The sequence below is a fragment of the Halichoerus grypus genome, chromosome 1, assembly GCF_964656455.1.
Source record: "Halichoerus grypus chromosome 1, mHalGry1.hap1.1, whole genome shotgun sequence".
NCBI lineage: Eukaryota > Metazoa > Chordata > Mammalia > Carnivora > Phocidae > Halichoerus > Halichoerus grypus.
In genome coordinates this window covers 75,062,513-75,089,712 of record NC_135712.1, presented here as the reverse complement: position 1 = coordinate 75,089,712, position 27,200 = coordinate 75,062,513, and the positions used below count along the sequence as shown (strand labels likewise).

The 27,200-nt window shown below is 38.7% G+C and overlaps 1 protein-coding gene across 4 annotated transcripts in view; it reads left to right on the top strand.

Annotated features, from left to right (window-relative positions):
• Nucleotides 1–27,200, top strand: part of CCDC50 (coiled-coil domain containing 50) — a 70,640-nt gene that overhangs the window by 15,897 nt on the left and 27,543 nt on the right. For all 4 annotated transcript variants that reach the window (XM_036097496.2, XM_036097498.2, XM_036097501.2 and 1 more), the window contains exons 2-4: nucleotides 12,941–13,003; nucleotides 13,826–13,952; nucleotides 20,712–20,802. In XM_036097496.2, coding sequence (XP_035953389.1) covers nucleotides 12,941–13,003; nucleotides 13,826–13,952; nucleotides 20,712–20,802 — 281 coding nt within the window. The remainder of the gene's footprint in view (nucleotides 1–12,940; nucleotides 13,004–13,825; nucleotides 13,953–20,711; nucleotides 20,803–27,200) is intronic.

Genomic DNA, 27,200 nt, shown 5'->3' with positions numbered 1-27,200 from the left:
GAGGAGCATGGAGCCTGATGCGGGGCTCGATCCCGGGACCCTGGGATCATGACCTGAGCTGAAGGCAGAAGCTTAAGCGACTGAGCCACCCAGGCGCCCCAATACTTTTTTTTTTTTTTTAATGTACAAATTTCCTGCAGTGCTCAAGTACTTATAGTGGTTGCTATCACTCCCATATTTCAGGTGAGCAAACGTAAGTTATATTAATTTGTTCAAGATTATTCATCTACTGAGTGTTAGAGCCAGGACTGCAATCAGAGTAAGAGTACTTAGTTACACTGTACTGCATCCTTATGCAGTGAGTATTCACTGAATACAAGTGTTCTGTGTAGTGTATTGCAGAAAACACTGTGTAAAGAGTTTCATCATTTTCTTTTTTAATTTTTTTTTAAGATTTTATTTATTTATTTGACAGAGAGAGAAACAGTGAGAGAGGGAACACTGTGCAGGGGGAGTGGGAGAGGAAGAAGCAGGCTTCCTGCTGAGCAGGGAGCCCGATGCCGGGCTCGATCCCAGAACCCCGGGATCATGACCCGAGCCGAAGGCAGCCGCTTAACGACTAAGCCACCCAGGCGCCCCATCATTTTCTAAATGTAATTTTTTTTTAAGATTTTATTTATTTGAGGTGGGGGGTGGGGGGAGGAACAGGGGAAGGGAAAGGGCAAACAGACTCCGTGCTGAACACAGAGCCCAATTCGCTGCTGGATCCCAGGACACTGAGATCATGACCTGAGCCAAAACCAAGAGTCTGAAGCTTAATGGACTGAGCCACCCAGGTGCCCCTCTAAGTGTAATTTTGATAGTCATCTTTTTATGTTCAATTAGGAAATTTTAAATCCATTTAAAAAATAAATCATTTTAAAGCAGGAGTGATTTCTTTTAAATCATTTTTGTGATATTAAAAGTAATTAATTTATTTAGCTGCTGTGTAAATTCATATATTTCTGAACTGTTCTGAAGTGGAGCATCCACGTGAAATGTAATTGTTCTTTAAGGAGTGCACCAAAGACAGTAAACTTCGGAGAATCTTCTCCACCTTTGATCAGTTTAATTTTCAAGGTCATTTGAGGTTCACAAATGTACATTTGCTAATTAGAATGCAGAGTTCTTCAGTAAGTGGTTAAGTAAGTATTAGTGTTCCGGTGGGTTTATTCAGTAGCCCACCAGTATGTGTATTTCCCAGAATTGAATTCCTTTAACTGTATTAAAAATCTCTTCACTTTCCTTTCTAAGTGGAGATTTGCTCACTTTGTTTCTGTGACATAAATCTGCAGAGTAGTTGTTTGATAAATGTAGAACAACTTTTGATTTTTTTCACTCTGCTGAAGTTAGCAAAATTACCATCACTTTATCGTTGAAGAAAAAGGAATAGGAGAAATACCTTACAAGAATTTTGAAGATAAATCAGTGGCTAACACAAAACCAATAATATATTCAAAACCCTTGGTTGCCCATACTGTAAAGTGAGTTACATCTGTTGGTTAAAATATAAGTGCATATGCACATGTGTGTGTACACATACCACGAATGATTAAAATGTCTTTGAATGCTGCTGAGTGGTTCAGTTGTCTAAGTTAGCAATAACCGATTTATCACACTGTGATTATTGTTTAGAGCAGTGCTGTCCAGTAGAGCTTCTGTGGTGGTGGAAATGTTCTGTATTCCACACTGTCCAAAATGGTAGGCATCAGCCCCACATAGTTATTTAGCACTGAAAATGTGGCTAGTGAGACTGAGGAACTGAATTTTTAAAATTAATTTTAGTTAATTTGAAGAAATAGCTACATGTGAGTAGTGGCTACCATATACAGTATGGGGAAAAGATTGTAACCCTAGTGGATAGAATAATGATGGATCAATAGAACATTCAGATTTGGTCTAGTTTAAGGAGATCTTTTCTAACATCTGTTCCAATATTAGATGATGTAGATGTACATCATATGGGATTTTGAAGGGAGCCTCACTCATGATCACTTGGTGGGAATGCAAGGACAGAACCCAAGCACCAGTTTGTTGGGAAGGCAGACCAAGTGACCTCTAGGTTGAGCTCCTTTTGAGATTATGGGATGCTTCTTGAGAAGAAAGGAAGCTCACTTTCAGTGATTTGCGTTAGTATCTAGATCTGCTTTTTCTGAAAATAGACAAGGTCTGAGTTGTAACTTTTCTTGAGTAGCTTTTTTTTGTTACTGCCAACACAAAAAAGTTTGGCTTCAGAGTACTGATCCATAAAGTTGATGCCTGCAAACACAGGAAGCTTGTGAGGTTGTTTGTGTTTGTGGGTATTTTTTTTATCCTTTATGATAACTTGAGTCAGGTATTTCCTTATGGGAAGTCTTACCTGACAGTTCTACCAGGATGGGTAAATACTGCTCTGTTTCTACCCTGCTACCTTCCCTCCCCCCACTTTCTCACTTTTCCTCTCACCCTCAATCTTTTGCTCTGAAATTTCTGACTCAGGCATTTTCACTTTTCCAATAAGTTACCCAGTTACTCTGTGGTCTCTGATAATGATGTAGATGGTTTGTGATATTAAAGTAGTACTTCTGATTTGAGGACTTACATTATCTCAGCATTTTCAAAACCCACTTGCCTGCAATCTAGTGTGTCTGTGGTTAACTATAATATATCCACTTGCCAAACAAGTGGTTTGGGTTACTGGGGTTTTCATTTAACTTGGAATTTGGGGGATTAGAAAAAAAAATAACTCAGGAACCGATTTTAATAAATTGCATCAGAGTGAAATGTTGGGATTAAATCAGTTGTTTTGCTTTTTAAAATGTCTCTTTATTGTGCTTAGTCTTGTGCTTTTGTTGAAGGTTGTGTGTGTGTGTGTGTGTGTGTGTGTGTGTGTGTGTGTGTCTAGGCACACGTTTAAAACTCATGCTTGAACTATTGATGATGTCCATTATATAATTTAGTGTTTCCTATTTAAGTTCTAGCATTATAACAATTTAGTTTCTTGTTTGCTGCTAGTAAAACTTTTTTTTTTTTTAAGATTTTATTTATTTGTCAGAGAGGGAGAGAGCACAAGCAGGGAGAGTGGCAGGCAGAGAGAGAAGCAGGCTCCCCGTGGAGCAGGGAGCCTGATGCCGGACTCAATCCTGGGACCCTGGGATCATGACCAGAGCTGAAGGCAGACACTTAACCGACTGAGCCACCCAGACATCCCAAAACATTTCTATTCAGTGAAGAACTGGTGTTCTTTCTTTTTTAGGTAATGAAAACTGAGCAACTTTCATATTTCCCTGCTTGCTTTGGTTCTCAGGAAGATCAGATACAAATTGGGGGCCTTATGTAGACTTTATATTTGCTAGCATACTTTTTTCCTTAACAATAACAAAAATAAACCTTTGATTCTGTTACCTTAAGGAAACAGTATAATTAAACTGAATGAAGAAAACATTGCTAGTGCAACTCATTTTTTCCTAGTAAATATTTGTTGTTTCATTGTTTAGATGTGAAAATTAGATTAAAAACATATATTTTATTATAAAATATTATTAAAAGGATTATAAATAATAAGACTACCCTTCATGGTAGATAAATTGGAGAATATAGAAATGCTTAAAAAGGAAAATGAGTGACATTGTAATTCTATAGTACATGATCAGTGTTAGGATTTTAGTGTTTATCCTTCCTAATATTTTATGAAGTTGAAAAGTCAGTTATGTCACCTATAGTCAGAAAGTCTCCCAAGATCAGCCCATATAAGGGAGAGTACCTTTACTTGTGCCTGGTTCATATGATAAGCCACATGGATAGCCATCTATCTATAGGGTATATAAAACAACAGATTTCAGAGTGCCATTGTTTATACAAAACACCCCCATCTACCCAAAGCTGGAAAGAGGATCAGTGGATAATCTCTATAGATTGGCAAGTTTTACCTTTCTAAAGACCCTTTTACTTATAGTTATTTACAGGGGGACTGCGTTGAAAGGAAATGGGCTTCCTGGGGCTGAAATATTTAAGAGGATGGTTATTTGGACAGGATAAGGCTAGACTTGACAACTGCTAAAGCTCTTTCTGATAATCAGTTTCTATAATTTTAAGAAAGTGATGAATCAGCACATTTTTATGAACAGTGTTTGAAGTTTAGAAATATTTGAACAAACTAGGGAACCTGGCCTATCATCCAGGGCCTTTATTATTCTTAGAGATATTCACATGAGATTAAGATTCTTGATACTCTAAGACAGTTTGGTGCTGTCACCAAAGCAGTGGCTTTAGCAGACCAGATATTTGGTAAACTTTGCAGAAGATCCTGAGTTACACTATTCTGGTCCTTGTAGAGGTTTTTATGAAAAGGGTAGCTTTCTATCTTTAATATTTGTGGCAGGATAATTCACCTGGAAGATGTTTTCCTATTACAAACATCCCCTGCCTTTTTTTTTTTTTTTTTTGCTTCTTCCAACCTTGACCTGTTTTCATTTACCTTAATTTACTAACACTTTCTAATTTTCAGGACTGTTTGGCAGCCTGCTACTGTAGAGTATTTCTGAAGACATGAGGAACTTTTTCTCAAGTGATTCAGGATGCTAGCTCCAAGATTCTGAAAGTTCCTATCAGCACCTTAGTACAGATCGCATTCTCTGCTTCAAAATGCCATGTACATCCTATGCATCCTGTTGGGTTATTTAGCTTAACACATATCCTCCTGTATAGACACATTTTTCATAGTCTGGGGGTCTAATCTTAGAAATAACACTTATTTGTGTGATCTTGGCATTGTTATTCCAACTCTGAGAGCCATCATTTCTTCATTAATTGAATTATGCGTTTAATTGCGGTCTAAAGGGACCAACAATTGACCATCTGTCTGAGTGTACTACCTTTCTAGATATTCTAGGATTCTATCAGCTTCTATCCATTATAATACATATGTCTGTAATTTGGGTGACGGAAGCAGAAACCCTTTACTGTTATTTTATTTTTAAGATTTATTTATTTATTTTAGAGAGAGAGCGAGCAAGAAAAAGGGCAGAGGGAGAGAAGCAGACTCCCCGCTGAGCAGGGAGCCTGACACGGGCTTGATTTCATGACCCCTGCGATCATGACCTGAGCCGAAATCAAGAGTCGCACACTTAACTGAGCCACCCATGCACCGCCCCCCTGCCTTTACTGTCATTTTAAGTAATGTGGGTAGACATGCAGCTCCTCAGCCTTTTTTCAGGTGAGCTGGAAGGTGATGATGGCTCATATCTGCAAAAAATGCAATATTTAATTGTACATCATTATTTTTATTAGTCATCTTTTTTCTTAGGAGCCCTCATTTCCACAAGTATTTATTTGAAAATCATTATCTCAGGCATTGTGATAAATGTTGGAGAGAAAATGACCCATAATATTTTTCCTGCCTTGCAGGATCTTGAATGTATGCTGGGGAAACAGATAGGTAAAGGTAATTATAATATGATTAGTGTTATAATACTGTATTTACTATATGCTGTGAAATCACCAGGGGAAAAAAAAGCATAGGTGAATCTGCTGGGTGTGTGAGAGTCAGTTGTGATGGTTTGGGTTTTATTCTATACGATTGGATAAATAGAGAAATGACATTTGAATGAGGGTTTTGAAAGTTGATTATGAATTTTTTAGACAGTGGAGAGGTGCCTCAGGCAGACACTCACACAATCTGTGTTATGGTGACTAAGCTTCCTTCAGACTTGCAAGACTCTCCTGTTCTCTGTGTTCTACACCCACACCAACCAACCAAAACATAAACCAAAACCAATAACCATAAAAATCCCCAAACAGTTGAAACATTGGTTAATAGTACTTGACTCAATCATTTGTACAAAATGTAGATGAAAGTCTGTCTTTCATAAAGGAATTACAGAAATCTATGTGCACTTTGCAGGTAGTTTAGTAAGGGGGGCAGTTATACTAAGGATAACTATTACAGAAAAGTGGATCTGACTTAATTCTATCATGGGTCTCTTCTCAGAAGGATCCTCTATCTTCTAGACAGAAGGAATAACCATAGTATATGGGATAGAACAGGGGATTTGGAGACTTGATCAGAAAAGTAGTCCTGCCATTGGCTACTTTGACTAGGAACAAAGAAAATGAAGACAGAACACAATGTCGTTTACCAATTTTTCATCAGCCAAAATTAGGTGCCACTCTCCTCCTTCTGTCATACCGTACTTGGATTTTGTTAATTTCAACAGGATGGACATCTAGGACACTAAAAGTCAGAAGGATCAAAGGTTTCAGTTACCCTTTATTCGCTAGTAAATTAATTGCTCAAACATCACTGAGATCTTATTCTCATTGTTTCAACCTTCTGCCTGAAAGGGAAGTTTCAATTGTCAGAGTGGTCAGTGACTCAAAGCTATGTCTGCTATTTTGGGACTCATTATTGGGGCAGATGGTTAAGAGAGTTGTCCACAGTCTGCAGCTGGGCATCCCTAAGAAGTTCCCAGGCTGATGGTGGTGGTACTGGGGGTAGGGGTCCGTTTTGGTGTTGGTATCAGTGTTGGTGATATTGGTATACTCTTAGTCCCTATGTATGTAAACTTTGTTGGGGCTGAAAATGTCGAGGACTTGTCATTAGGGTGATAACTGTTTACAGTTTCTCCTGCATCCATTTCTCTTTTACTCAGGCAATTTTATTAGAGCTTTAAATAAAGAAAAGAAACTCTTCTTTAATAAATTAGGGAGACATTCCTTTTGTAGGGCAAGAAACAAAGGCATAAGGATTTACATATGTTATTTCTTCATTCAAATTGTCTTCAGCATCTCTTGGACACATTAGTCTGAAATTCATTAATAGTGTTTTTGCAAAGGGAGGGAAGCTCATTGATGTTGGGTAGAGAGTGGGGGACGTGGGGGGAGATGGTTAGATCCCAAAGGGAGATTTTCCTCAGAATTTCCCACCATACTCACAGCTGAGGGATTTTCTTGTAGATCACCCATGAAACACTGCAAATGAAAAGAACTTTTTATTGCCCTTGTTTTTCAGAAGTGAACACAGACTGATTCCTCGAGACTTATTCTTGGGAGATAGACAAAATAAGTGAGGTCCCATTTTTTTAGGAGACTCTGAGGTCCCATTTTTATTGCTCTATTTTGGGACCTAGAATCCACCTTCTGAGCGCATGTACCAGCCTTACCTAAATTCTTTTGTATCCGCTATTTCAGAGAACCGAATGCAGATTTGTCTTATTTACTATTACTCTTTTCTGACATAATGAATTATAGACTCATTACTTCTTTTTTTTTTTTTTAAAGATTTTATTTATTTATTTGACAGAGAGAGAGATAGCGAGAGCAGGAACACAAGCAGAGGAAGTGGGAGAGGGAGAAGCAGGCTTCCCGCCGAGCAGGGAGCCCGATGTGGGACTCGATCCCAGGACCCTGGGATCATGACCTGAGCCAAAGTCAGACGCTTAACGACTGAGCCACCCAGGCACCCTAGACTCATTATTTCTTCCAGGAGTTCTTTGAGCAGAAATATTTGGGGTCAGAAGAACTTGGTTTGGTTTCCAATTCATTTGTTTATTTGTTGGGCTATCTTGGTCAAGTTACTTTATTTCTCTGAGCCTTCGTTTCCTCATAAATAAAATGAGAATATTGATAAAGCGTTTTACCTTCAGGTGGTTAGGAGGAATAAATATGAAAGTACATTGTCATCAACAGAGTGCTCCATCAGCAGCAACTGTGGCAGCCTGTCATTTTACCAAACTTTTCAAGACAAAATGTTTCTGGGATATCATCCTCATTCATAGAGGCTGTTTTCATGTGTACAGAGCAAAGGAAAGCAAGTATCATCCCTGCTCTCAATGTAATGAGTATGTATTCCATCTGCTGCTAACAGCATTTATGCAAAAATAGAATAATTCACAAGCTATACCAGAACATAAAAAGCAATACAGACACAGTTGAAAGAAATAGTTTCTAGTGAATGTATTATTAATCCAGGCATTTGTATGTGGGTGCAAGCTTGTAAAGATTGACTCATTAGAATCGTATTTTCAGAAAGTTTTGGGATGTGGGTAAAAGGACAGAAGGGGAATGATTTCTTCACTGTTTTTCTGGTTTGTAAGAGTTAATTGGTCTCTCCACTGAGAATGCCTACCCCTTTTGCCCTTACAAGAATTTTAACCTTCCTTTGAAATTTGTTTTGTATGCTAGTTACTTTAAGGTTTCTTGATACCTCTGTCTGAGTCACTCCCATTCCTTATACTTACCTCCAATTCATAACAAGCATAACTCCTCCATTATTTATGCCTTCAAAGAATATTCTGTAGGTCTTTATAACATTTATTAAATTATATTATGTTTATGTACTTTTCTGTCATCTCTACCTTCTTGATGGCTTGGAGATGATTTATTTATCCTAAAAGAGAGCTCAGCAAGTGTTTGTCGAATGAATGTTTTACTAGATACATGCTATGTCTTTTTTTTTTTTTTAAAGATTTTATTTATTTGACAGAGAGAGACACAGTGAGAGAGGGAACACAAGCAGGGGGAGTGGGAGAGGGAGAAGCAGGCTTCCCGCTGAGCAGGGAGCCTGATGTGGGGCTCGATCCCAGGACCCTAGGATCATGACCTGAGCCGAAGGCAGACGCTCAACGACTGAGCCACCCAGGCGCCCCTACATGCTATGTCTTTTATTTAGGGAGATTCAAAAATGAATGAAAATCTCTCTCTTCAAGGAAAATGGATGGGGGGGGGAGTGTGTGTGTGTGTGTGTGTGTATAAAAATCCCGCTTATTTCTGAGATTTGCTTGGGTTAATGTAAACTAATTCATTGTATACTTATGTGTATATATCTGGATTAAAAAAATCACTAAAACTCTATTTCATTTAATGGGAATGGGAAGGTTTCTAGTTTTTATTTAAATGATATTTGAAAATTTTACAAGTCTCAGTGATGCTGTCATAACAACAAGCTTAATTCTATTCATAAAATTGTTTTCTTCTTTAGTCTCTGGCATTTTTACTGTTTTTTAACTTTGTTGACCAGTGTTTCTTCATTTTTTTTTTCTATTAATATCTCTTGAAGTCTTACTACATGCTACATCCAGTGCTAATTGTGTGGAAGGTGCAGAGAGTAGTCCCACAAGGTCCCTGCCCTGAAGAGTTTGCAACTGGTTGTGGAGGCAGCTGTGTATTTGAATTGAAGGATAAATACGGGACTTTCTGTTGATCCTCTTCAAAAGCAAGGAGGCAGAGTTGCATGGTTATCAGTTTTCAAAAGAGACTTAGCTACCATGCCCTAATTGTGGGGAAAATATTTGAGGTTAGAGGGAAGTCTGAATAGGAATGAGGGGAGTGATGGCATTGCCTTAATGGCAAGATCAGCCTGGAATTTGGGTGAGTGAAAGTGAACATAGGAGGAAGAAAGTTTGAGCAGTGGAAGGATAAGAGTTCAGGGTCCAGGGGTACATCTTTTTTTTTTTTTTTTTTTTTTTTTAAAGATTTTATTTATTTATTTGACAGAGAGAGAGACCGCAAGAGAGGAACACAAGCAGGGGGAGTGGGAAAGGGAGAAGCAGGCTTCCCGCCGAGCAGGGAGCCCGATGTGGGGCTGGATCCCAGGACCCTGGGATCATGACCTGACCGAAGGCAGTCGCTTAACCAACTGAGCCACCCAGGTGCCCCTCCAGGGGTACATCTTAAATTTGCCTGCAGGGAAAGGTCAGGTATGGTGAATTTATTCTGTTTACCCTCAGTAAGGTTTATACTGTTTACTTTGAAGTAGATTAGGGAAGGAGCAAAGACCTAGGCTCTGAACTTGGCCTGGCTATGAAATTTTTCTATAATTGCCAGTCTGGTTACTGATTTACAAAGCTGGCTGGGTGTGTGATTGTTTTCCAGCTTGTAGTAGAGTCTTGCTGTGAAGAATACAGAGGCACATCTTGAAGGGAACTAGAGTGGATGCAGAAGAAACTGGATTAAACACATAATACTTGGTATAAATGAGATTATATATTTGGAAGTTCTTAGTAAACTCTGAAGTGCTAAGTCAGTGTATTGACAGTACAACTCTGTGTATGAGTGTGTGCACTTCCTTGTAGTCATTGAAGATCTTCTAGATTCTCTTCTAACTCAAGCCCTAACCCATATATGCTCTAAGAAGATTTAGGATCAAATCACAATAATTGAGTATAATTTGTTCTTGTTGTTTAAATATTAAGAAATCATTGAGAAGAGTCATTGTTACGGTAGCCAGTAATTCATAAACTCCTTGTACCTGTTATGATATGTTAATGTGTCTCCATGTTTATGATTTAGCAATATATGCTGTTGATGGAATTAAAGATGTCGATTTTTAAAAAGTTTGTATTTAATTACAGAATTTAAAATGTAATATATAAAAAATTACAAAAAGCAAAAGAAATACAGAAACCCACAAACCTATTGGTCAAATTTAATAGATGTTAATATTTGCCTTATTTGCTTTAGTCTTCTCTATTTTGTTCGTAAAGCAATAGAACTTCATCTGATATAGCAAAGACACTCCTGCCCTTTGTCTCTCTCTGTAGGTGAGCACAATTCTAAATTCAGTTTGTGTCAGTGTTGTATATTAAAAACATATTTTTATTACAGGTGTTTATATCCATAAACATTGTGTTTTTAATGTTGCACTGACTAAAAGAAAAAGATATTAAATACTGCAGTTCTTCACATGGTTATCCACGTGGAAAACTGCAATAATTTTATAATTTTTTAATTTTATTCAGCATGACATTAAAAATATATAAAATATATTGTTTGACATAACTTTCTGCCTTGATAACATAAATTGAAGTGGCTTTTAAGTTTTTTTGACTGTAACCTACAGGATGATATATGTTTTATATTGTGGCCTAATACACATCATATGTATGTATATATACCTGTGTGTGTGTGTACATATGTGTGTATGTGTGTAAAACTGAAAAAGTTTCTCCATACTATCGTTTCCTCCACTGTGTATGTTATACTCTATTCTCTGGCCTATTCATTTTTAAATGCTTGTTCTAGTCTTAGTAAATTGATTTTATGACCTAATAATAGGTTGCCATCCATGAATTGAAAAATCTTAATCTCAACAATCAATCTAATCTTAATCTAAAACTAATACTGACTTTAGTATACAGACATAAACTTTCGTAGTACAATAAAAGCACTTCAGATAATAAGGCAGCATGTTAAAATAGCATTCTTTTGCACAAGATTTGATTACATCCATTTTGGTTAATTGATTCTGAATATTTGTTTTCTGGGAACTAAATCCTACATGTCTTAGCCATTTAATCAATTACTATTAATTAGCTAAGCATTTGGTCAGTATCGGATGTCTCCTCTGGTCTGTCCCAGCCTCCTGGTCTGCCTGAAGTCCAGGAGAACTTTCATGGTGTCAGGAAGGGAAAGAGCTCTCCTCTCGCCTTGTCACTAACAAACTGCATACGACCTTAGTAAGTCCTTGGTTCCTTCGGGCCCTCATTTTCCTCACCTAGTAATCGAAAGGGTTAACTAGCTCATTTTGAAAGCACTTTCATTCTCTGAAATACAGACTAGGATCTGGGACACAGTTGTTAGAATTTGCTGAGAATATATCTGATGTTAAAGAATAGGACTTTCTACTGGAATTACTAGTTTCACAGTTGCATTGGAACAAGGGGTAAACAGGTCATATATAGTTTAAATGGTTCTTGGGCAGAAATGATTCGTAAAACCATTTTGGAGTAACCTTAATGTCCAAGATCTACCTACTTTTTTATTGCATTATTTCTCAGGTACAGGGCTACATGAATGTATAATGTCAGCATATGTAAGTGCTAAGAATGGCAAAGATGTGCTTCTTTATTCCATTTTAGTTAAATGTCCTCATAGGCAAATCCAGAGCTGCAGAAAGAAATCTATAACCTCTGGTATTCCTATGGTACAGTTTTCTGAGTCCTACCTATTGTAGTAGTTTATGGCTTTGAGGAATTTTCCTTTTTTAATGTGAGTTACATGTTTGGAATAGAGTAAGAAGGTATCACCTAAACTACATGTCCTTAAGACAAACAAATAAAAAGCACTCCTGCCCTTTGTCTCTCTCTGTAGGTGAGCACAATTCTAAATTCAGTTTGTGTCAGTGTTGTATATTAAAAACATATGATACGAGTCCTTCGTAAGTATTGTTTTATGTATATGCTTGTGTTAAGAAACGGGTTTTGGGGTAGAGTGGACCTTGGAGACCATCTCTTCCCATTTGCTTCTAAAAAGATAGGCCAATGAGTGCTCCTGCCTGGATCTCCAAATCAAGGCAACGTTAGGGGCAGGTTTATGTATCCCCTAAGGTTCCTATTTTCTTTTGGTATACAGATTCATTTTAGGGAGCTCTACATTTAGAGAGACCTAGGGAGCCAGTTCTAGCTCATGTCTGAGGGTGTGGACCCATTAAAAAATGTGATTATCCTTGAGGTAGAGATCTGTTCCTAGTCCCGAGGGACTAATAAAGGTGTGTTTTTCCTTAGGGACACCAGGCTAGATGTCAGTCTCTGGGAGAGGATCCCCTCAACCCTAGATGACTGAGGCAAAGGCTAGATTTCTCTTAACTCCTCTGACCATGCGAGAACTCAGTTTTCTCTCAGCTGCAGTATGCAGAACGTTCTTGTCTCTTGAATTATGGCAGCAGTTCTTGCCCTCTCTTAATAGGTGTGGATTAGAATTTCTGTACCTCTGGGTTCTGAATCTGTGGTTAATATAGTTAGGCCAGGGACCAGAGCTAACCGTTATTTTGTGACACCCTATGCTTGGCACTGAGCAGGTACTATGTGGATTTTTGTGAATGAAGACTTAATACTAACTAGTCACTGTTTTGCATTGCATATTATAAAGTTGATCATCCTAAAATACTTGAATTTATCTTTGAAGTAAACACAATTCTTTTTTTAACATATATTAAAATATCACCAATGAGTCTTCTTGTTTGCTTTTCTTCCCTCATCCTCTGCAGTGTGCCGAGATTTTGCTGTCTTAGAGGACCACACCCTGGCCCACAGCCTACAGGAACAAGAGAGTGAGTAATGGCCCTCATTATGTTCCTTCTGTTTTCTTTTTTAGTGGTAGCTTGAGGCAGGTTTCTTAGGGTGAGGCAGGAGAGAACAGCGTCACCAGGCCACACTGTCCATCTATGCTGAGGGATTTATCTAGGCAAATGTCACCTGCGTGGAGAACGAAATTCTGGGTATTTTGAAGTATGGCATCTGCCAGGGAAGAGGAGACTGTTGGGTAGGTGGGAGGAAAAGAGGGACTTGAACCTTTTCTCTTGCCCTAGTGTTACAGGAGGGAGACACTATCTGGCATCTGTTCCTTCCCCTAGAAGAGGGGCCTGAACCAGATCTTTCCAGGCATTGGCAGTATCTAGATTGCGGATTTTTCTTAATATTTATGTATGTAATTATGGAAGCTAAATCTAAGCTATATATGTTATATAAAAGTACATATTTGTGAATATGTAATTTGAGAATCATTCATGTGTCAATATAAAAATTAAGTCTTGAAAAATGTAGTTTATAAAGAGAGTGTCAACTGGTGGAGCAGAAGGAGCCTTGGCCTTGGCCTTGGAGTATTTGTGTGGAAGACCTGGTACTATCACTGTTCGCCATGTGACCAAGGGCAAATTACTTAACCTTTCTGATCCTCACTTTTATTAATGGAAAGATAAGAAGAGTAATTCCTCTGCTGCCTGTTAATATAGCATTATTGAGAGCATACAGTGAAGTTGTGGATGTGAAGCTCTTTTTAATGGAAAAGCTCTTCTTCAGTTATTGTGAGGCATAGGATTAATAAACCCAAAAAACACAGCATTGTCATTCCTCTCTTCAATCTTTCTGTCCAGTCGAGCATCATTTGGCATCGAACATTCAGCGGAACCGTTTGGTCCAGCATGATCTCCAGGTGGCTAAGCAGCTTCAGGAGGAAGATCTGAAAGCTCAGGCTCAGCTCCAGAAGCGCTACAAAGACCTGTGAGGATTTGGGGTGTGGGAGGGAGTCATGCTGGGACTGGTTTTCTCTGTGGAGTCAGCAACCAGGGCAGGGAAGAAGACTCTGTGTCTGTCCCTCTCATGCCTTTCACTATTAGATTATAAATCCTGTTGTGGCTATCCCATAGTTTTCTTTGATTTGAAAATTTTTGTTCATTGATGGAACACTTTCTAAGTTTTGGGACATGTGGATTCTGGTATGAACTCTTAACACTTTTAACTGTATGACTTTGAGGCATTTGGTCCACCTCTCTGAGTCTATATTCCTTCCCTATAGCATTTGGAAAATAATCTCTGTCCCTTTTGCCTCATAGGTTGTTTGGGGGAGTCCAATGAAATACTGGCTATCAAAGAACGTTATGAGTTGTATTGGATTCCTTTCCCTCTTTCTGGTGGTGTTTGCTGCTCTTATTTTCTTTGAACCTCTTGCTTTTCAGGGAGAGGCAGAATCTTCTGGAAAGCTCTGAATTACACCCTCAGTTCTTTTTATAACTTCTGCAACTAACAAAAGTTCTTTCTCAGTCTTCTCTTAATAGTTAGAAAAATGGAAAGATCACATCTAAAGTCTCTTCCAGCACAATGACTTTTTTTTTTTTAATGTGCTTTGAAAGCTCACAAATTGCATTTCTTATTTGAGAGTGGCCCCTATCCCTAAATCTCAGATGGTGGATTTTATCACAAGGTATTGTTTTGAGGAGGAAAGGGTAAAGGAAGAAGTGAAGGGACCCTTAATTTACTGTAGTTCATGTTCAAAGAAACAGGAAAACCTGTCATTTTTGCTGTTTTGAGGAACGGTTTGTCTTTGTTTTATTATTCGTAGAGAGAATTTTAGTCATCATTTTGTTCAGCTTCCTTATTTTGGAAATAAACACTCTTACTGACTCTTGCTCTGTCTGTTACCATGAAAGGCACTGGAGACCTCAGATAGGAATAAAATGTAGCCCCTGCCTTTAAGGGCCTCAGAATAAAACTCTGAGCATTGTAAATCTACAGATACCTGCACAAGCCACAGGGAAGAATTGGAGAATACGTTTCATGCCCATGAAGAGGGGAGAGACTGGAAAAACCATCCCATTGCAGACAGTACAATTAATCTGAACCTTGATGGTTAATTAGAAGTGTGTAGTCATAGCTGGGGAAAAAGATTCTAGCCAGAGGAAGTAAAAGGGAAGATAGGAGGTAAAAGAACCTGGAATCTCATGGTAGCTACATGAAGTTTAGTCTTGCTGGACTGCAGGGTGTGAATAAGGGCATGGTAGGGGATGAGGCCAGAAAAGTAGACAAAAGCTGGACCAAAAGGTTACATAAGTTATATTTTTAGGAATTTAGATTTTGTAGATTTTATATTATAAACAGCAGAGAACCTGTTAGGGTTTTTATTTTGGGGCCTTCTCTGGGGGCTGGATTGTTGAAGGATTGTGGGGGCAGCTGTTAAGCAGTGGTCAGATGAAAAGATGACAAGGCTTGAATTGAGGGTAATGGCAATAGAATTAGAAGAGAGATTTGACGCGCCTCTCTGTGGCTCAGTCGGTTAAGCGACTGACTCTTGATTTCAGCTCAGGCCCTGATCCCAGGGTCATGAGATCGAGCCCCACGTTGGGCTCCATGCGTAGGGCAGAGTCTGTTTGGGACTCTCTCTCCCTCTGCCCTTCCCCCCTGCTCTCTCACTCTCTCTCTAAAATAAATAAATAAATCTTTAAAAAAAGAGAAAAAGAAAGAGACTCGAGATATGTGGAGCTTCAGGGTCTAACCAGAGGGAAAGTCAGAGCCAGAGCTAGAATAATATTCTAGAGTTCTCAGTTATTGCCCTTTACAGGATTCACAGTGCTTTACTCTGAAGGGCAGTTCTGAGGCTGGTGCAGAGGTTTAAGATCCTAAATTAGGGTAATGATAGTATAAAGAGATTATTCAGAGATTATCGAGATAAAACACTAAATATAAATGAGGATTCCGACAGTGATGGATTATAGGTCTTAAATTAGAGGAGAGCCAGGTATTATATTTCTGCTTGGGACTTCAGGGTTTTAGAGGTATTTATAGCTGAAATAAGTAAGTTAGAAAGGAAGTTTTTCTGATTTTCACACTCCGGTAATTTTGACATTTGCACATCAGTGGATGGATGAAATGCTGTAAATATTAATGACCTGGAACGTCTCACTCCATCTGCATCCTGGGGCCCCTTTCCAATGTCACGTTTGCCAGTTGTTGACTACTCCTTTCTCACTTGATTTTTCTTCCTCAGAATTCTGTATAATTGGCTGAGTGTACTGGACCTGGTCCTTCATGGAAGTATGATTTGAAGTTATTAAGCTCAGCTTAAATCTCACTTCTTTAATTTTTTTTTATTATTTTAAAAAAATTATTTAAATTCAATTTAGTTAACATATAGTGTATTATTAATTTTAGGGGTAGAATTTAGTGATTCATCAATTGCATATAACACCCAGGGCTCATTACATCAAGTGCCCTGCTTAATGTCCATCCCCAAGTTACCCCATCCCCACACCCCCCTCCCCTCCAGCAACCCTCAGTTTGTTTCCTAGAGTTAAGGGTCCCCTGTGGTTTGCCTCCCTTCCTTCCTTCCTTCCTTCCTTTCTTCCTTTCTTCCTTTCTTCCTTTCTTTCTTTCTCTTTCTTTTTTTATAAACATATAATGTATTATTTGTTTCAGGGGTACAGGTCTGTGATTCATTAGTCTAACACAATTCACAGCGCTCACCATAGCACATATCCTCCCCAATGTCCATCACCCAGCCACCCCATCCCTCCCACTCCTCTCCACTCCAGCAACCCTCAGTCTGTTTCTTGAGATTAAGAGTCTCTTATGGTTTGTCTCCCTCTCTGGTTTCGTCTTGTTTCATTTTTCCCTCCCTTCCCCTATGGTCCTCTGTCTTGTTTCTCAAATTCCTCATATCAGTGAGATCATATGATGCTTGTCTTTCTCTGATTGACTTATTTTGCTCAGCATAATACCCTCTAGTTCCATCCACGTCCTTGCAAATGGCAAGATTTCATTTTTTGATGGCTGCATAATATTCCTGTGTGTGTGTGTTTGTGTGTACACCACATCTTCTTTATCCGTTCATCTGTTGATGGACATCTAGGCTCTTTCCATAGTTTGGCTATTGTGGACATTGCTGCTATAAACACATGCCCCTTCGGATCACTACATTTGTATCTTTGAGGTAAATACCCAGTAGTGCAGTTGCTGGGTTGTAGGGTAGCTCTATTTTCTTTCTTTCTTTTTTTTTTTAATTTTATTATGTTATGTTAATCACCATACATTACATCATTACTTTTTGATGTAGTGTTCCATGATTCATTATAACACCCAGTGCTCCATTCAGTATGTGCCCTCTTGAATACCCATCACCAGGCTAACCCATCCCCCCCACCCCCCTCCCCTCTAGAACCCTCAGTTTGTTTCTCAGAGTCCATAGTCTCTCATGGTTCATCTCCCCCTCCGATTTCCCCCCTTCATTTTTCCCTTCCTACTATCTTCTTTTTTTTTTAACATATAATGTATTCATCAGTCTTACATAATTCACAGTGCTCACCATAGCACATACCCTCCCCAGTGTCCATCACCCAGCCACCCCATTCCTCCCACCCCCCACCACTCCAGCAACCCTCGGTTTGTTTCCTGAGATTAAGAATTCCTCATATCAGTGAGGTCATATGATACATGTCTTTCTCTGATTGACTTATTTCGCTCAGCATAACACCTTCCAGTTCCATCCACGTCGTTGCAAATGGCAAGCTTTCATTCCTTTTGATGGCTGCATAATATTCCATTGTATATATATACACACCACATCTTCTTTATCCATTCATCTGTGGATGGACATCTTGGCTCTTTCCGTAGTTTGGCTATTGTGGACATTGCTGCTATAAACATCAGGGTGCACGTACCCCTTCGGATCCCTACATTTTTATCTTTGAGGTAAATATCCAGTAGTGCAATTGGTGGGTCATACGGTAGCTCTATTTTCAACTTTTTGAGGAACTTCCATACTGTTTTCCAGAGTGGCTGCACCAGCTTGCATTCCCACCAACAGTGTAGGAGGGTTCCCCTTTCTCTGCATCCCCGCCAACATTTGTCATTTCCTGACTTGTTAATTTTAGCCATTCTGACTGGTGTGAAGTGGTATCTCATTGAGGTTTTGATTTGGATTTCCCTGATGCCAAGCGATGTTGAGCACTTTTTCATGTGTCTTTTGGCCATTTGGATGTCTTCTTTGGCAAAATGTCTGTTCATGTCTTTTGCCCATTTCTTGATTGGATCATTTGTTCTTTGGGTGTTGAGTTTGATAAGTTCTTTATAGATTTTGGATACTAGCCTTTTATCTGATATGTCATTTGCAAATATCTTCTCCCATTTCCCTTTCTGTTTTCATCTTATTTTTTCTTCCCTTCCCTAATGTTCATCTGTTTTATTTCTTAAATTCCACATATGGGTGAAATCCTGTGATGTTTGTCTTTCTCTGACTGACTTATTTTACTTAGCATAATACCATCTAGTTCCATCCAAGTCATTGCAAATGGCAAGATTTCATTCTTTTTGTTGGCTGAGTAGTATTCCTGTGTGTGTGTGTGTGTACACACACTACATCTTCTTTATCCATTCATCTGTCCATGGACATCTGGGCTCTTTCCATATTTTGACTGTTGTTTATACTAGGAAGTACATCTATGTCACTTTTGACCTTTAACATTTGATTTGGACTTGTCTTCTCTGCTGAGCTTCTGCTTCCTTCCCATCTGTTATCATCTGCATATAATTAATAGTTGCTAACTCCTGTACAGATCTTACATGAGTTTGGGAGTCCGAGTAGAGAAGTCTTTGAAAACTAAGACCATGATTTTGTATATGATTCTTAATTGTTAGAAGTGAGTAAATGAAAAGAGGATGTATAAATAAAAATTGTTCTGAGTAGATTTTCAGTTCTTTGGTTTGAGTAGTTAAGAATCCGAAAATATTAGACCTATAAGATGAAGTCGTTAAGTCCAAATACTTTTATAGCTGGTAAATTGCCCACGAGAGGGCACGGCTTTGTGGCTGTCAGTGACAGGACCAGAAATCAAGTCTGCAGCCACCTTCTCCAGTGGTTTTCCTATTGATTCTGAGGATCTTGCCATCCCTTACTTGTGCTGTCTTACTTTCTCTTCCTTCCTTTCTGTCTTGTGTGTGCATAACACATGTGTACACACCTACATGTACGCACACATCTTCCACCTACACCTGTTTTCAAGCATGTTGAAAGTGACCCGTTTCCATATAGAATAATTAGAATAATTTTTATCCTTTCAGTTTTGTCAGGATAGAGTATATGGGTTTTAATTCCTTAATTGCAATTAGGATTATTGCCCCCTACAACACTTTTGAATTACAAAATGTTGTTTGTTAAACATGGAATATACCACCAAGACTGAGATTCACTGAGTATTTTTTTTTTTTTTTTTTTTTTTTAAGTAGACTCCACACCCAGCATGGAGCCCAACGCGGGGCTTGAACTCAGGACCCTGAGATCAAGACCTGAGTTGAGATCAAGAGTCGGACACTTAACTGACTGAGCCACCGAGGCACCCCTACTGAATATTTTAAGTTCACTTGGCAGGGGGACAGTGAGAAGATATATTTGTTTAGGAAACAGACCGCATCCATAAGTCACAAATGTAATTTTATTCCATCATCTTTTTAAATAGTAAACCCTACGCATGTTTCTGCTCTTCATTCTTAGCTAACAATTTTGTGTAAAGGTTGGTCTCCAGAGCTATTGCATTTGGGAGTTTTGGGCTGTCCGTTGACTTTTCTTGAAACCTGAAGCCAAAAGACATGTGCACTTGTAGCCACCTCTGAGAGATCCAAGTCCTATTTTGTGTTTGAATTGCTGTTTTAGAGGTGCTGTTTTAGAGGTGCTGTTTTAAGGATCTGTTTCTTCCACCAAAATCATTCTCTTGTTTCTTCCACCAAAAAGTACTGTGAGCCTCTGAGTGCAGAATGAAGATTTCCTTATGTTTGTATCCTCAGTGTTGAGCATAGTGGCTGGACCACAGCAGGTGTTATTTAAATCTTTGTTGAATGCATAAATGCCCAAACAAAACAAACTGTGCTAGCCACAGTATTACATTTGATTTTCTTAGGGGCCTGAGTATTAAGAAAACTGGCATCATCTAGAGAGGTATCTATTGGGAACTGAAGATGGGGAGGAATTTAAGTATTAGTGAAACTGAAAAATAACATCTAATTTAAAAATTTATAGAAATCATTTTAAAGTCATACCAGCACCTCTAAGTGACCACAGTGACATTTAGTGAACTCTCTCCCAATTTTTTTCTGTGTACTCCATATCTATATTTCGATATTTGTGGACATTAATCTCATAGTTGATGTCTCCTTTGCATATTCTTGAGAAAACATCCCTCTCTGTAGAGTGGCCCCAGTATGGTGAGGTGATTCAGGAGGGTAGAAAAAGCATGGGACTTTCCATTGTAGTGTCTGGGGATTGGATTCTAGTTCTACCACTTATTTTCTCTGTGATCTTAGAGAAATGGTTTCACTACTCTGGGCGCCAGATTTTTTATCTGTAAGATGTGATAATATCAACCTCTTTGCATCACTCTTGTGAGGATTAAGTGAGATAAAAAATGTGCATGGGCTCATAGTGAGTATCCACTAAATTGTGTTATATTTATAGAAAAATCATTCCTTATTTATACTATTTTCACTTTTGTTTTTTAGTGAACAACAAGACTGTGAAATTGCTCAGGAAATCCAGGAGAAGCTGGCTATTGAGGCAGAGAGACGACGCATTCAGGAGAAGAAGGATGAGGTACAACTTAAATAACGCCCCTCCTCCCCAGCACAGAGGAAGGGCTGCTTTCAGTATTCATGGGCTCAGGGTAGGGTTCCCGGATGGGCAGCAGAGCTCTTGTCTTTGGGGGTGCATAGTCCAAGTATTGCCTTCCATGGACCACCTTTTATTGCCCCTTAATAACCTAAGTGAAATCTTAAAAAATGACGGTAATTCAACATAAGGTGTGAATTAGTTTCCTAGGACTGCTTTAACAAATCACCAGAAACTTGATGGCTTAAGACAGCAGGAATATATTCTCTCACGGTTCTGGAGGCCAGAAATCCGAAATCAAGGTTTTGGTGGGACCCTGCTGCCTTCTGGGAAAGATGCTTCTTTGCCTCTCCCTACCTTCTGGTGGCTCCTGACAGTCATTGGCATTCCTTGGCGTGTCACTGCATCCCTTCCGTTTCTGCCTCTCTTGTCACATGGCCTTTTTCTTATATCTTTACGTCCTCTTCTTTTCTTATAAGGGAACCAGTCATTGAATTGAGGACCGGCCCTAGTCTAGTATGACTTTCTCTTAACTAATTACATCTGTGAAGACCCTATTTCTGAATAAGGTCCTATTCTGAGGTTCTTGGTAAAAATGAATTCTTAGGGGACACTATTCAACCCAATACAGGCTGTATGTCTATGGGTTATTCCTACAGTCTTAAGAGAGAGCAGACGTGAGTGTAGGCTGAACAAGAGTCAGGGGGTGTCATTGTGAGAAGCCAGGAGCCACCGTTGCTCTCACTCTTTGTTGTTCGTGGCTTCACTGTCCTATGAGCACTGCCTCAAAGAACTAACTCATCTGTTTGATTCTGTAGATATTTTTAAATTGTATTGTTTTTAAAGCTGAAAATGACTAAAAGTAGCAATAGCGTTTTGTTGGTAAGAGGACTTGAATTTGCAGTTAAATATTACTTGCCTTTGTGTTGGACTTTTAGCATTTTTTACAAACAGTTCTTGTTCAGTTTGTATTGATTCTGTGTCTGCCTTGCTGTTCTTGGCCACAGATTAAGGTTATATTTAGGAAGAAAATGATTTATAATTTTAATAATAGAATGACCATATGATTTATTGTATGTGTACTCAAATACTTTTCTGGGTTAAAGGGGGTGCTATTAATAATTACATAAACTGGGCCTGTCCTGGGTACCAGCACACGTGGCCACCCTATTAAATGGGTGGGATGAGGGCCATCAGTAAACTAGCCTGGATATATTGCTGCTCCCACAGAGCCATCCTTGTTCCTGTAAGACTCCTTGTTCTATGCCAGGTGAGCATGAGACACCTGGTATGTGTGTATTTAGCTGTTTCTTTAAGAAACAAACCATGATTTTGTGATAATCAGAACCGCAAGTAAGAATTAGGGGTTGCTTTTTAGCCTTCCTGTTACCGACACAGGAACTCCTTCTTACTACAGGATGTGTTGCCTCTCTGTAGTCAAGGCTTTGCTTTGGGGATGGAACTGGGAACTGAAAGAAGTGATTATATTTTCTGAACAGGAAAGCTTCTATCTTAAAAATAACAGAGTGATGAAGTTGGCTTCTTATAAATGCTACTGGTGTCCTGTGAATAGGAAAGAAAGAGAAACCAAAACACTTTATTTAGGCATGTAGAATCTAAACAGCAATCACAATAAATAGTCTCATGGTAATACTAGATAAAGTAAGCAGTTTAGTGATTAACTCTTTTTCAACTGAAGAAATTAAGACTTGAAGAATCAGTGACTCGTCCCCAGCTATAATAAGATGCCAGAGAAATGTCTGTACAGTTCAGGTCCCCCGACGGAGCGCTTCTGACACAGATGTCCTATGACACAACAGAAAACATGTAAACTTTGGAGTTAGAACGCTCTGGATTTGAATCTTAGCTCTTTAACTTTTAGCTGTGACTTTCAGAATCTCACTTAACCATGTAGAACCTCAGGTTCCAAATTGGAAAAGCCATGATAATTGTACATATCCTGGAGGGCTGTTGTGAGGTTTAAGTGAGATCATGTATGTAAGGCCTCTGGGACATACTAAGTTAATAATTTCTCTTTCTTTTTTACTTTCTTGCCAGTCGTTTCCACACCACTAGGCCCTTTATAACAGCTCTGATTTCTCTTATAGAAAGAGATGTGTGCTAAATTAGAAAGGGGGAAGTAAACAGGCTTAAGTGTATTCCAGTCTGGTGTGATCTGAGCAATCCTCAAGCATTTCCTTGCCTTTGCTAGCCTCCCAGCTAGCTTGCCTTCCAGTACTGTTTGACCTGCTCTGATGGCCCCATTCCCCAGTGCAGTGGAGAGATTAAAGGAGAAATCCAGTTGGGGGAGATTTTGTGAGACTAGCCTTGAAAATTCCATTCAGACTCTTTGATTTTCCAGCTGATGCCTTAGATTAGAAGATGCCTACCATGCCGAGATATTCTCTTATCAAAAGATAGGACTCTCAGTTGACTGGTATGTTACTAATATTAAATGAACAAAATTTGAGTAGTAAAGCTTGTCATTGAAGGATGTATGATAATGCCTATTTGTTTATTTTAGTCCCTGTGCCTCACAGAGGAGACTGAGACTGAGATGAGATAATAGTGGAAGTTTTTCTGGCCAACTCTTAAAAAAACATTGCCTGTTACTCATGAACTGTCCTAATTCTTTTTAAAAATTTTTCTCTGTCTATGTTCTTCTATTTCCTTGTGGAGTCTGCTTAGCTAGTAAGTTCTTACTGAACAGCAGGGCTATGGAAAATTCCTCTCTGATCACCCACATCTCATTTTCAGAGATTTTTGGGGTCAACTCTCTTCCGTAGTTTATAACCCCCAAACAACCAGATGTAGAATCCAAGGCCTCTTTTCTCTTGGGGCAGAGTATTTTTCCTGAACAACATTGTACATGAGAAGTTATACAACTCTGTGTGGGTGAATTACCATTTCTGGCTTTGTTATGCTGTAATTTTATTGTGCTTTTTAACAGAGCATAGATGTAAGGAAAGTAGCATTTCCATGCAGGGAGACAGATGTAGAAAGGTTTTTTTTTTAAAAAAAAAAAAAAAAAACAAGGAAGGGAAGAAAGAAAGGAAGGTCTTCAATATTCTTACCAGATTGTAGCCTCCCCTCTCCTGCTTCTCCCCTACTTTCCCCCTTCTCTTTCTTTTTTCTTTTTTTCTCCCATCCTTCCTCCCTTCCTCCCTCCCTTCCTTCCTGTCCCCCTTTCTTCCTTTTTTTCTTTTTTTTTTAAACTTTTTTACGTAGTGTGACTATGGTTAGTTGCATTGCTCTCTAGGCCCCTGTTGAAACAGGGTTATAGCCTTTGGGAATACTGGACTGTATGAGTTTGTAACTAAGAAAAGTGGGCTAATCCCATTGGGATCATTCTCTTGGGTTATAGCATAAGCATTTGTCATTGTTTCGTAAAACTAAGGAATGTGTGTTTAGTTGATTGAAGTTATTTTTAAATAAAACTCTTAAGCATATGTGTGTGTGTTTGTGTATGTGTGTGTGAATATCTATAGATACACATATGTGTCTTTTGAACCTAGATCCAAATATATGTGAATGTGCAACTATTTTAGGGCAAAACTTTTTTTTTTTTCTTTTTGCTTAAGTAAACAGCGTGACCATGTTATGAAAGATCTGTGGCACTAGTCCAACAGTTTGAAGCCACTTATAATATGAACTGTTCAGGGATAGACTTAGTAACCAGTTTACATTAAAAATTAATCTAGTGTGAACCATGGTACTTTTTCATAACATTCTTAAAGTGATTAGAATTTCATGTTCTAAAAGAATATTTATGTAAGTTGGTAATATTTAGAGCATAGCTTAAATAACAGTACATTTTAGCTACTAAAAAAAAAAGATGCCCTATGTTTTGGCACTTTAAAAATAAGATTATACATATATGGCCAGAAAGGGGGAATGAGTAGAAGGTTTTTGTTTGAGAAAATTCTTCTCTCTTCTTATCTTGGTCATAAGGATGTTTTTACATCCATAGAATTGGTATGTTGTTTTCTGGTCTTACACCCTCTGAAGATTATACCTGTTATGAGTTCCCTACTGAATTAGATGTTAATTGCTAGTTGATAAAGAAATGTAGCAATCTAATGGAGTGGCTTTCTTTTTTTTTTTTTTCTTTCCAATAGTCATTTGACAATCACATTTTTATTTTTTTTTATTTATTTATTTTTTAAAGATATTTATTTATTTATTTGACGGAGAGAGAGACAGCGAGAGAGGGAACACAAGCAGGGGGAGTGGGAGAGGGAGAAGCAGGCTTCCTGCGGAGCAGGGAGCCCGATGTGGGGCTCGATCCCAGGACCCTGGGATCATGACCTGAGCCGAAGGCAGACGCTTAACGGCTGAGCCACCCAGGCGCCCCGACAATCACATTTTTAGATTTCCCTGATTGTTTTTATGCCAAAGATTTCCTCATTTTGAAACCCACTACCATTGAGGAATAGAAGTGGAAACTTTCAGGGAAAAGTAACCCTGATATAAAATCATATAAACCAAAAAATAGCCTAAGGAATCCAATATAATAGTTTAGTAATTTTTAAAAAATTTTATTTATTTATTTGAGAGAGAGAGAGAATGAGCAGGGGGGAGGGGCAGAAGGGAGGGAGAGAGAGAACCCCAAGCCGTCTTCCCAGTGAGTGTGGAACCTGGTGTGGGGCTCAATCCCAGGACCCCGAGATCATGACCTGAGCCGAAATCAAGAGTTGGACACTCAACCCACTGAGCCCCAGTGGTTTCCTAATTTGTCATCTACTTGGGAAAGATGTTTTAGGCTCCTCTGGGCTCTGCTGCACCTTGTTTGTGATAATGCCTCTCTTAGAGCACACTCACCTTTGCATGTCTTAAATTACACTAATCATTTTGCTTCTAAAACTTAATAGGTAAGAACTTTGAGAATATTGGCCATATATCCTGTTTCTCTGTAGGTCTGTAGGAAAATGTCTGGCCTATTGAAGGCAATCAGTAAAACTATGTTTTTATTAAAATGACTTTTTTTCTAGCATCTAGAGATCCTTAACTGTGTTCTGTCCTATGCTCACAGTTTCACATTTTCAAGATTTGGATACAATGGTGAATTTTCATTCCAATAAGTGTATTTACCAGAAAGTCTTCTAATTATGGAGTTTTTTTGTGTTTTGTGTTTTTTGTTTTTTTACACATGAGCCCACAGTAAGCCTACCTGATTAATATGATTAATTAAAAAATAATTGAAAATGACTTCAGAAGGACTTATGAGTTCTTTTAGGTTTGTTTTCTCAAGTTCTGTTTTGTGAAACAGTAATTCCATAAGGTTTATACTTTTTATGTAAAAAGCTTCTTTCTCAAAATAAATTTGAGTATATTTAGGTTATAGGAAGATAACAGGTTTCTTTTACCAAAGTTTTAAAGTAGGCTAATGTGCATTTTAAAGAGTTAGATGTAATACATGCTTTCCACTGAGTGCCTTTTGTTTTTTGGAGAACCTTTAGAGACTGGGGTTCTCAGGAACAGAACTTTGGAAATGCTGTTCTAGACTAACCTTTAACAGGAAAGAAGCTGAGGAGGACCAGGGAGGTTGTTTATGTCGCGGGTGACTAAGCTGCACATAGCATCGTGACTAATTGCCATCTTCAGTTTGTTTCAGGGGACGTTCTTTCTCCTGACATCACCTCCCTGAAGGCAGTGCATAGTAATACTGGAGAGGGGGGAGGGGCACGCACTTGGGCCATGCCTCAGCTCTTAACACAGCAGTCCCTTGTCAGTGACGCCCTGATCCTTTCCCTCATAGGCCTTGGCAGCCTATCCTCTCACCCAGAAAAGAGCTGAGAGCTTAAAAGAGCAACAGGTTTGGATGCTAAGGTGCATAACTGTTATTTTCCTTGATGAAAAGCACTTTCTTTGACTAGCTTAATGCCCAGTCAAAAAGCGGCATCATCCTTGTTTCTTTCCTGGTTCTTCACACAGAGAACACGGCTTATTACTGTGTATTCATTAGGACAAAATTCACTAGCAGAAAAGCAAGTATAAGGTCTCTAAAGCATAGTTTAATTTCATAATTTCTGCTGGCAGTTGGACCTGGTAATTTTCCTTTATATTTTTACTCCATTACGGCAAGGGAAATTTCTTGTTTCCTATAAAGCAAACCATTTGTAGTGTTAGGTTCTTAGTAAACATGACGACAACTCAGGGAAATTTTGCATTTTCTTCCTATTCTGCAATAAGAAGTATAGGGATTTGGGAAACTCTTCTATAATAATACTGGCTTTGGGAGAACAAGTTATCTGTCTCTTGAACTGATTGATTATATACTTTATAAGACATCAAATATGATGAACCTGGCCCAGGGGCTATACCTGGTAACAGGTTTATTAAAGTGATGCATTAGGGAATCAAGACGCTTGACTTTAAGATTG